Source organism: Zingiber officinale, chromosome 6B (assembly GCF_018446385.1).
Source record: "Zingiber officinale cultivar Zhangliang chromosome 6B, Zo_v1.1, whole genome shotgun sequence".
NCBI classification, from domain to species: Eukaryota; Viridiplantae; Streptophyta; class Magnoliopsida; order Zingiberales; family Zingiberaceae; genus Zingiber; species Zingiber officinale.
In genome coordinates, this window is record NC_055996.1 from 11,752,383 (window position 1) to 11,763,998 (window position 11,616).

At 46.8% G+C, this 11,616-nt stretch overlaps 2 protein-coding genes across 3 annotated transcripts; both read right to left on the minus strand.

Annotated features, from left to right (window-relative positions):
- Positions 1–5,026: 5,026 nt before the first annotated feature.
- On the minus strand, positions 5,027–8,369 carry LOC121991990. 2 transcript variants are annotated; one of them, XM_042546083.1, is made up of 7 exons: positions 8,001–8,368; positions 7,831–7,907; positions 7,561–7,695; positions 6,095–6,149; positions 5,836–5,923; positions 5,522–5,620; positions 5,027–5,446 (listed from the first exon to the last, which is right to left on the minus strand). In XM_042546083.1, exons 1-7 carry the CDS (start codon positions 8,306–8,308, stop codon positions 5,318–5,320), a joined length of 891 nt encoding a protein of 296 aa, XP_042402017.1. In that variant the 5' UTR covers positions 8,309–8,368; the 3' UTR covers positions 5,027–5,317. The 2 variants fall into 2 exon arrangements, with proteins under 2 accessions (XP_042402017.1, XP_042402018.1); XM_042546084.1 differs by having other exon boundaries at positions 5,304–5,446; positions 5,831–5,923; positions 8,001–8,369.
- A 116-nt stretch (positions 8,370–8,485) lies between these two features.
- LOC121991989 (glucan endo-1,3-beta-glucosidase 8-like) lies at positions 8,486–11,312 on the minus strand. Its single transcript, XM_042546082.1, has 2 exons — positions 10,270–11,312; positions 8,486–9,710 (listed from the first exon to the last, which is right to left on the minus strand). Exons 1-2 carry the CDS (start codon positions 10,596–10,598, stop codon positions 8,582–8,584), a joined length of 1,458 nt encoding a protein of 485 aa, XP_042402016.1. The 5' UTR covers positions 10,599–11,312; the 3' UTR covers positions 8,486–8,581.
- Positions 11,313–11,616: the final 304 nt, after the last annotated feature.

Genomic DNA, 11,616 nt, shown 5'->3' on the forward strand with positions numbered 1-11,616 from the left:
GCGGCCTCCACCGTCGGATGCAGGTCACGGGAACCGAAGCACGCATCGGGTCATCCATTTCAAACCGCCTCGATCCCGTCGGACACCACGCCGCCGTCGTACGCTGATGGCAGCATCGCCACATGGCGTTCGGCTATTGGAGCGCATTTAATGAGCGCGTGCTCAGCCTTAATGTCGAAGATTGACACAAATTTTGAAAAGATCCGAAGAATGTCGACGTTGACTGACGTTACAGCTACCCCCGTGGGGGCCGAGCGGAGGATAGTTTCACAAACACCACTCGGCGTGACTGGCGGTCTAGTCAGTCGGACTAATCGTTTCCTTCGACTAGACTTGGAGGGGGGGGGGGGAAGTGATCCGGCGGTAAGGACGGGGGACCCCTTTGAGGGGAGTCAATGACACGGAGAGGTCAAAAGTCAAAGGCAATATGAGGTTAGGCCGATCGGGTAAGGATCGGGTCAACAGGCCGAACGGGTCAGAACAGAATCAAAGACAACCCGGCGGGGAGTCGGGTTTCCGACGCTCCTGGTGAACAAGGTGGCCGGGCCGAGCAGGTGGCCCTCTCGGCCGAGGCCAAAAGCAGCAATGCTGTGAAGGAACAGTCTCAGCCGAGCACACGACCGGGAATATCCCGAGCGGACCAGTACCTGCGTCCGGTCGGACGTGACGGGACCGCCGAGCGGCTGGGCGCTCGGCGTGGGGAGAGAAAAGACAAAAGGACAAAGGAACATCTTCTGACAACAAGCATGTTCGAAGACCAAGCCATGCACAGAGTCCTAGGACGGAAGGTTCTTCTGTCCCATCAGAGAGGTGCTCGGACTGTAGCAGTATGGTGTCAGGCATGCTCCTCTGGCAAGTCCATACTGAGGTATGGTAAGAGGACACGTATATGCCTCGGTATGTGTGCATAAGCCTCCTCAGAGCTCTATATAAGGGTCCTCATACTTCGCCGGAGGTACACGATCTCTGATATTAGAAATCACTTCACAATTTCCTCTTGCCTGACTTGAGCGTTGGAGGGTCGTCGCCGAGAACCCCTTCCCTGCCCGACTTCTTTGCAGGTTCGCCGGAGCTACATGCGGCCGGTCAGAGATCCACGTCATCGATTCGGAGAGCGCCACGTGCCCAGCGTCCATCGATTCAGCGTTCGGACAGGATCAGCGGCGACCCGGCCTGGCTCGACCTCTTGATATTCCTTGAAGGCAGCTTGGGAAGTTTCAAGAGACTCCTGCAAGGTCTTCAGTTCGTCCTGATGTTTGAGCGCCTCCCCCGAGCGTCCCTCCTTCTCGCCGTCCAACTGCTCCATCAACTCTTTGACTCGTTGTTCCAGGCCCCGCGCCTCGACGTTTTTCTTTTCCAGATCGGCGATGGCCGTTTTCTTCCGATCGGTGGCTAGGCTTATTTTCCGGTCAAGTGTCTTGACCTGTCGTTCGAGTTCGGCCAAAGTATGGGCCTGGTCGGCCGTCTTCTTATGCTCAGCCTTCAACAAATACTGGGTCTTTTTGAGCTCTTTCTACAGCTCGGCATAGGAGGGGCCTTGGGAGGACGGACCGCCCGAACTCTTCAACTTCTTCAGCTCTTCATCCACCATGGCCAGCCGATTGGCGACCGCGATCTCCTCCACCCATCTCTGACATAAACAAGATTATTAATAACCGACCGGAAAGATGGTGTAAAGGACTTCGGAAGAAAATACACTCACCCCAGTGGCCTGCTGCATTTGGCTATTGGGGAGGTTGGCGAGCGGAATCAACGCAACACGAGCCCGAGCATCGGCCCACATCTCGGCGAGGGGCCCCTTCATGGTAAGCATATGCTCGGGCGCGGTCGGCCGATCAGACTCGGGCAAAAGCTCCTCGGTGGGAAGATGCAGAGTAGCCCTGATGGTGCGGCTCCGGCCGGGAGTCGTGTGAGCCGAGGCAGAGGGAGCAGAGGCCGGGGCGGAGAACTTGGACAAAATAGCCGAGCGCTGGACTCGGCGGGGGGCAGGTGGAAGAGCGCTGACTCGCACAGCCTCAATAGGGTTGGCGAGCAGATTTAACTGGGACGGAGTCCGATCGGAGGATAATGCCTCCACCATTGGAGTTTTCCCACGAGAACAAGATCTCGTCCACTCGGATACACGAACAGCAGAAGTAGTTGATCGCAACGGTGTCTCCTTTCGGCGCCTTTTTTGTCTGAGCGGGCGCTCGTCTTCCCGATCGGAGCCCTCCTCTGGGGCGACCGGTTCCTTGTCCGATGTGGCGCCTCCCGTCACCTCCACGGGGGAGGCCTGAGTGACGGACTCCTCCGCGTGTGTCTCGCTCTCACCCTCGTGAGAGCCGACCGGAGTGATGCCCAGTTGCTCCATCTCTTTGGCGGCTACCGCCTCGAGCGCCTCAGCTTTCTTCTTCAAAATCCCGAGCATCACGGACTCCATGACAATATTTGCTGCAAAGGAAAAAGAAGAAAATCAGTTAGCACTCAAAGTACATGTGCAAGTGAAATTCTTACCGAAGCTGCTCGGAAGTGGAGTACGGCTTGGACTCAGGCCGAAGATATACAGCACGCCTTCAGGCAGAAGCTTGTTGATATCGAGCTTCAGACCGGCAAGCATGTTCGCGGCCTCGAGGTAATCTGGTCGGGTCTTAAATCTTTTTAGCTCGGGAGAAGTAGGCGGTCCGACCTGCAATTTGGTTCGGAAGGGAGCCCGCTCGGGGAGACGAAGATAAAAGTAGTACTCCTTCCAGTGTTTATTGGAGGAGGGGAGTTTATCAAAAAAGACTAGGCCGGGCCGAGCCTGGAATAGATAGGTGCCCAGCTCGGACTGCTTAGGATAATAAAAATAGTAAAAAATCTCCGGTCGGAGAGGGATGCGGTGTATCTTGAACAATACCACCACTCCACACAAAAGTCGAAAAGTATTGAGAACTAATTGGGCGAGCGGAAGACCAAAGAAGTTGCAAACGTCGGCGAAGAATGGATGAAGAGGAAATCGCAGACCGGCTGTGAATTGGTCGCAGAAAAAACAAATGGCTCCTCTCGGCGGTTTGTGAGGCCGAGCGATTGGTGAGGGTAGAATAAGTTCAAAGTCAGACGGAATGTCAAAACCGTCAAGCAAAGCCTCGGCGTCACGCCGATCGAAACAAGACTCCATGGTAGTATACCAGGGACCTAAAGTGAGATCTACGGGTCGGGATGAACTGGCCATTATCCGATCGGGCAAGAAAACAAAAGCCAAGAGAATAGAAAAAGACACACGACAAGGAGACGATGAAAGGGACAGCGACTAGAAGACAAGAACTCGACAAAAAGACGAGGAAAACAGAGAGGAAAGGAGGAGGAACCTTACGAAGAGGCTGGGGATCGAAGGAAGACGGCGGGGAATCATCGGAAAATAGTGAAGCGGAGTCGTCGGAACGCTGAAGCGCTGAAGAAAGGCGGCGGGACACGTGAAGGCAGAAGTGTGACGAAGGAGGAAGATGACGACTTTATAAGGTCGGGCCCGATCGGCCTCGACCGTCCGATGCAGGTCACAGGAACCGAGGCCCCCATCGGGCCGCTCATTTCAAACCGTCGATGTCCCATCGGACACATCGCCGAGTCGTACGATGATGCCAGCGGAGTTGCCACGTGGCACCGGGTCATAGGGGCGCATTTAATGAGCGTCATTACGGCGCACAGCGCGCGTGCTCGGTCTTAATGGAGAAGATTTGCAAGAATCCCGAGGAGATCCGAAGGGCATCAGCGAGGACCGTCGACACAGCAGCAAAGCCAGCCCTCGGGATAGGCCGAGCGGCCGTTTGGAGGAATATTCCCGAGTGGCAGGGCAGTATCACTCAGGCCGACCGACTGTCTAGTCAGTCGGACTTAGTGCCTCCTTCGACTAGACTTGAGGGGGAGGCATGTGATCCGGTGGTAAGGGCGGAGAACCCTTGTTGGCAGAAGGACAACGACACGTGGAGGTCAAAGGTCAAGAGATTCGACCCTAAGACCCGGCCGACCGGGTGGAGCAGGCCGACCGACCAGATGAATTGAGCCAACCGGCTGTGAATCCCCCCGAGCCGAATGAAAGACAACCCGACTAGGGGTCGGGTTTCCGATGCTCAAGGTAAAAAGGTTTCAAGGGCTGAGCGGGCTGTCCGTTCGGCCGGTGCACAAGGCAACACAGGCGGGAGCAGTCTCATTCGAGCATACGACCGATGCAGAAGTTATATGCCTGCCGAGCGGCCGACCCGCTCGGCCTTGGAACAGACAGGGAACGCAAGAGGACAAAGGAGACAGGGGATAACATCATCTTCGAGACGCCTGTCGCCGACAAGCAGCAGAGTTGGCGGCCGAGCCGTACACAAGATCATACGGCGGAAGCTTCCACCGTCACATCCGGGATATGCTCGGACGATTGCGGAATGACGCCAGAGGTACTTTTCTGACAGAAGCTTGTTAAGGTATGTTTGGGGAAGCGTGCACGCATAGAGAAGCGTGCCTGCGTCTCCCCGGAGTCCTATATAAGGACCCCCCAGACGTCGACGAAGGTATGCGAAAATCTCTACTGTAGCCACAGTTACGCTGCTTCTCTCGTTGCCTGACTTGAGCGTCGGAGGGCCGTCCCCGGGAAACCCCTCCCGGCTCAACTTCTTTGCAGGTTTGCCGAAGATCTACACCACCAATCGGAAACAACAGAGCGTGCCACGTCCCCAGCGTCCGTCGACTCAGCACTCAGACAGGATCAGAGGCAATTCTCAACGGGTCACGATCGACAGCCTCAAGTGGATCAGGTCGAGTGAGAATGCTCTCATTGATGCCCCACTAATATGCCGTGGTTGAATCAACATCCTAAGCAACCATTTGGTGTTGTATGTGGCGTTTACATGACCTTCATCTCTACTTGACCCGCAAGGTCAATACAACTCGATCGACACTTGTCTTCCTAACGGGTCGAATAGGAGACCCATACATGGTTAACTTATTCCAGGTATTGACTAACAAGGTGCACAAGGAGTCAAAATCGTTCTCTCCATTCACCAGCATGTTAAAACTACAAACGAAGAGCAAGGACGATAATTTCACAAGAATGTCTAAGATACGTATACAGTTCAGAGTAAGTATGCGATTAGCGACATGATTTCTATCAAACACAGCATCAGCATACACTGGTGAGTCTAATGATACGCATCTCAGATGCTACTTGGGCAGGTTAAGACGACAAATTCTTCAACCTTCCTCGTCTCATCCACTCAACTCGTCGAAATCATGTTCAGTTTCCATGACAATGGACCAGCTGCTCACGAGTTTGATCATCTCGCGTTCATTTGCTCTAGCAACAAATAAGTGTTTCTCAAGCTTTTGGCATCTCTAAAGGCCGGGCAGAATTGACTGGGTTATAATCTTTAACGAAAGTGCGGAGGCATCCATTGATCACTCGAGGGGCACAGCCGTCGCAAAAACGCTTGGCAAGATCAACAGCCTTCACGACAACAAGTAAGCAACATTTAGCGAGAACAAAGCATTGATAAAGGTCTACTCGTTCGAAGAAAACTACCTCGTTAATGACAATTTGGTGCCTAGTTCCTGTGGCTGTTATTTCAGCCATGGCAAGGTGCAGAATGCAGAGTTCCAAAATTCTTGCTGCAGGTTCATCCTGCAAGTTTGAATTATCAAGAAACAAACTGGAACGAAATGCTATTAATGCTACTCAAATCGATTACAATCTAAATAAGAATTGAAACAAGATATGGTTGTAAGGGACAGAACGATAGAATGTATCATTGATTCAAAAATTGACATATATTGCCATCTCAAATTAAGTCATAATTAAACAAAAGCGCATCTAAGCCTAAGAGATGCATACCAGACCTTCCAGTTTTGGGGGATTATTTTGTCAATGAACCGAACATGATCATTCCACCGATCAACCACAGCTACCAACATATCCCTTGTGAAGCTGAGAAAGAAACATATGCTGTTTCAAACAAAAGAAAAACGCAAGCAATTCCAATAATTTACGTTACAAAGTAGAAACAGCATCACTACGATACTGGAAGTCTATAATGCATGGTTTTAGAGTTCAATAAAATATAATGGAGTGTGAGAGGATCAAGGAACAGGAAAGCACCGCAAAACAAATCTGTTGTAGACCAACTTTGGAGGGGCTGATAAAACTTCTTCTTCTGAAAAAAATAAATGGAACAAAATATAAAAAAGAAATTAGAACAAAAAAAAAATAAAGAATCAAGAGGAAGTTCACATAGAAAACTTTACTAATATTGTGCCAAAACTGAGTAATAAAAAACAGTTGCTAACAGTGGCAAGTACTGAAAGTAGCTCCCGTGGTTGGAACATTAGATGAATTTTTGGAACAGTTTTAATGGACATTAGTTAAAGGATTGCTTTAGCGTGCAAAAAGATCATTCACGTACTTTTCGTGTCACGGAAAACATTCATTACTTTGTCATGAAACCCTTCTTTTATGGTTATCTTATGAAAATTTACCTAGAATTGGTCAATTTCCATGTTCTTGGACATATTAGAGCAGATGAAACTCTAGAAAGCCGTTGTTCATTTGTCGCACATGGGCATCCAAACTGCTACTTAGCAAAATATTTTTACAGAATTACCAGAAAACATGTGGTAAGCCGAAAGCCTATACTTTTTTGCCAAACAAAATGGTTTGATGTGCATTAAAATTCGCAAACTGCATTTGGCATCACAATCAAGAGTTCACGTGGATTCCGATCCATAAAAGTAAATGAAATTGCTGGAAAAGATAGCATGAACTTTGACAACTTTCACCTAAGACCTTAACAGGCATTAACTTACATAACTGCACAATAAACAGTCAAAAAGATGGACAATAAATGATGTGGAACAACATAATCATTATTTCTCCCAACTCTGTGTGTAGTGATTACACATGCTTGCACCCTTACAGAAGTTTCAGTATGCTTCTATCTCAACCCATGTTATAATAGACGCAGAAACACACTTTTCCATGTCAGTTCTACTCTTAAAAGTAAAAAAATAGTGCATTTCAGGAAAGAGAAGAAATGGCTATTTTTTTCTAGCAATATTGATTAGAAGAGATTAACCTTGGTACCATATATAAGGTAGAACCAAAAGCTTCACAAGGCAGATCAGTAGTCCCGAAGTTTGAGCATATAAATTACATTCAAGTTTTGGCTAGGGAACATGAACAATTTCCTGGCAGCATGATGTCAACAAATGAAAATAACTGATAATTTTCTTACAGTAACCTACTATTGAGAAGAATTTCTATCATCCACATATCAGCACCATGTGAATGTCATAGTCATCAGGTGGAGTTGGAGACACAAAAAATCTCTCATCTCTGGTCACAAACTCACATTTACATTTTATCTTCAACTTACCGAAGGTGTAGATCACAAGCCATAGTTTTCACAATGATCAACCTACTGAAATAACTATGAAAATGATGACCACGGACTACAATTCAAGCATCAATGCAAGTATGCAACAGCCAAATGGTTTTATTAGCTTAAACAGACGCCAACCAAAAATGTTTATATATATATATATTCTAAAACCTATTGAGCTGATTACCGTTTGCAGAATCCTTATCATTTTGTAGCATCAACTCTTCTGCCTCTTCTTCTGTCTCTACCTCAACAGGAGCCCCGCCAAAGCTCATGTGATTGTATTGCAGCAGGACGGCCTTGTCGAAAACATAACCAGGCTCTGAGTGTGCAAAACCAAAAAAATATATATACATAATCAATCTATAAAGCAATTAATAGCCAGCGATAAGCAACCCCAACAAATAAATCAATCTCTGTCCAATTTCCACAATGTAAACTACTGTGCAAGTTATACCTCTTTTCGCGTTCACTCTCTTGTCAAAGAGCCGAACTGGATCAGACCCTTCTAAACAAGCAGCATAAGCAATCATCCTGAACACCGCCAAACCGAACAAGGGCAGCACCGAACCTTAAAGAGTGTTTTAAAAGGCAACTTTTTTAGGTCAAAAATAAGTTGCAACTCACAGAGCGAGCTCGCGAGCAGCTCTCGGGCTACAGAACCTCCCGCTCTTGTCGACCTTCGAGGGCGAAGAGGCTCCTGGCGCACTCGACGTCTCCGCCGCTTGTTCCAAGGCTTCGGCAACTGCACAGGGAGGCGAAAGGGGGAGCGAATTCCGAGCAGATGACGAGAGGACGACGCCTTTATGCGGTACCGGATGGAAGCCCAGCAAGAGAGGAATCCGAAGACGAGAAGAACGAGAAGAATTGGGGAAGAAGTTGGGAGAAAGATTGAGCTTTGGAGAAGAGAAGCGGAGGAGAGAATTCACCTCCATCCTCTTCCACTTCCCCGAACAAGATAAGGCTTTTAGCCCGTACGAAAACAATCGGTAAAATAGAAGGGTTTAAGAGGCCAAAAAATATCTAGAAATATATAAAATAAAGCAAATATTCAGAATTAATTTCTGAATTAGAAAAAAAATAAACGTTGAATTTATTCAAAAAAAAAAAAAGAAGAAAAAGGAAACACTTATTCACATAAATTAATTGTACATATAAATTAAATTGCAGTTTACCATCTATTTAAATTTGAAAAAATATCCATAGAACTACATCAACACAAGGGCAAGCAATGCTTGGATGAATACTGCAAGCAATGGCACAATTGGAGTGGAAGAAGCAGTAGAATAGTAATAAGGCTCGATCTGGATGGTGAAGTTACAAGCCGGAGACGATGTCGACGGATCCTGCGTCGTCTCAGTCGCGAGACCTTGAAAGTCACAGCTCATGTCCTGGTGGTTCTGCACTTGGTAGTACATGTTGAAGGCATAGGAGGCATTGCCATTAGTGTCCAAGCCATTGCAGGAAGAGCCATAGCCAAGAGAGGTGCAGTCGGAATAAGTGCACGCGAACGTGATCTGATCGCCGAGGGTGCTTATGTTTCCACCGCCATTTGGGTCGAACACACACCACTTCCTCGGCAAGTAAGACACCCCGCTCGCGGGCACAAGCATGATGCTTCGCCCTTGCCCTGTGAGATCAATGTTGAATTTTGGTTGCCCGTCGTACTTGAGGATCCCCCAGTGCCGCTCAAAGTTCCCTGGCTGAATGCTCTTGTAATCCTCATCGATCAGGCTGAACAAGTAGACCTCAATGTATTGGCTTGGGCGAAGAGGTGTGCCTCGGTTCGCCGCAAGGCGTGGAAGAAGCCCATTGTAGAACCTCTCAGCATAGGCCGCATTCGCATTTCTATCTCCGTCTGTTGGCCAACCTACCTCTCCGATGATGATCGGCAAATTACCCAAGCCGACCCGCCCAAGAGCTGAGACCAAAGTATCGAAATTGGCATCAAACACATTGGTGTAGAGAATTCCATTGTCATTGACAGGATCGCTTCCGCCATCGAAGAAAGCATAGTTCACCGGGAAATCTGCATTCAAATACAGGCTCAAGAAAGGGTAGATGTTGACGGTGAAGGGTGCCCTAGTCTGGTTCATGAACGTGACGATTTCTATCATGAGATCATTTATGTCGGTTCTAAACCTTCCGGCTGATGGAACTGGGTTGTTCACGGGCGAATTGTAGACATCAGCGTTGAGAGGAATTGTGGCCTTTATGGTATCACCGACACCGGCATCATTGAGGGCATTTTGGATGTTCTTGAAGGCTGGGAAGGTGGCATTCAAGAATGAGCCATTGTAAGATTCAAGGAATGGCTCATTTCCAACTGCCACATACCTGAATCAAAAACAAATCTTTAACCTTTGCAGATCTCACATTAGTCTTAGAACTGAAGCAAGAAACTGAACAAGAACAGAAATTACTGTATAGAAGTGAATATTCTTAAGAGAAAAGTATTCATTGAAATAGTTGAATTCTGTCTTTATTGTCGATCCTAAAATCTTTCAAGCAACACATTCATGACCATTGGTAAGGGATCATGGATCTATTACCAAAAGATGAAAGATTCACAATTGGAAAATTTTCAGATAATTAATAATTGCTTGAAACAAGTTTTTGAACCTTTTGGATGTGGAGAAGAGGATACAGACTAACATATTCATATTTTAGCAACAAGAGCTAAAGTATAATAAGAAGAAGATTGCCTCAAGAACATTCTAACCTCGGAAAAAAATTTCAAGACCATACTGTGCAAAAAAAAAAAAAAAATGATCTATAGATAACAATAAGAAATTGAGTAATGAGCTTCTTACCTCAGAATCTCATATTGGATATGATCGAAAAGAAATGAATAAAAAGTTATAATGTGGAAGATGAAATTCAAACTCAAACTCACTTGATGTTTACTCCTCCTTGGAAATTGTATCGAGTGACGCTCCTCTTCACCCAGTCCCGTGCCGCGCCGTAATCGTTCATGGTCTTCAGCATGTTGTTGGGGATGGCTACCATGACCTCGATGTTGGTGCCGGCGAGGGCGCTCATGGAATCGGAGTTGGCATCGAAGAGCTTGACTCTGGTGATGTTGTTGTCTTTGAGAAGCTGAACCACAGTCTTGGGAGGCAGCGGGTGAGTCGCCATGGTCCCCCAGTTCACCCCCAGGCCTTGAACCAAGCAAGCACAGAGCCCAAGGAGGAGGAAAAGCTGCAAGAATCTGCGAGCCCCCATGCCGAAATCGATCAAAACCCAGACTTTTCCAATGGAAAGAGTTGGAGAAAGGAGGAGGAGGAGATTGGGGGCAATGGTTGGTAGAATTTTGAAACTAATCTGGAATATTTTAGTAGTATTCAATCGATTAGCTGGACGGAGACGGAATCCACAGACAAATAAACTAATACCAAAACCAGAAGAAGAATAAAATATGCAAGATCGGGAGAAAGCCAAGAATCATAAGATTGACGTCGACTTCTCCGATTTGATTAAGCAAAGTTTGAAACTTTTCGTAAACTAGTTATCAGCTAAAAAAATGAGCAAAACAGAAGAAACCGAGCTCCTTTTGTTGACCACTAAAAGCCTAGATCGCTTTCGCCATCGCCTTTCTGATTAATTCAAATGCAATATTCTTGACCAGAAGAGAAGCGAAAACGGAGACGTCGAAAACGAAAAGGACGTCGAAATCGAAGGCGATTCAACCTCCAAGATACGCTTTTTTTGCAGAAGACAGAAAGAAAGTGCACGAAAGGCGGAAAAGCGCCACGATAGGATTTTTATGGATGACGCAGAACAAGAAAACCTAGATTAAGCACAGTAGAAATCAGCGACGAAGAACAAGAAAGAGGAACACGCTTGGGCGCTTCAGATCGAGCGAAAGGCGATGGCCCTCATCCGCGCTGTTCTCGCCGACTTCCCCCCTTCGATTTGAAGACGGCAAAGGAGTGATCGGTGATAAGACGATTATCGGATTATGGCAGGAAATTATATTTTGACCCTGGTAGATACTAAAATTTTCATTTCATCACCCGAGTATGAAAATATCACTTTACCCCTGCAATTTCAAAATTCTCTTTATCTCTCCCTCCTGTCGGATAATATAACAATTTTGAATTAACAATGCATATAATAATTTTAATTAGAACTATTACATAAATATAAGCTGATCGAATATTTGTCAAATATTACATTGTTGTTCTATGGATATACATAATAATTTTAATCAAAATTGTTATATACACCTACATTAATATTA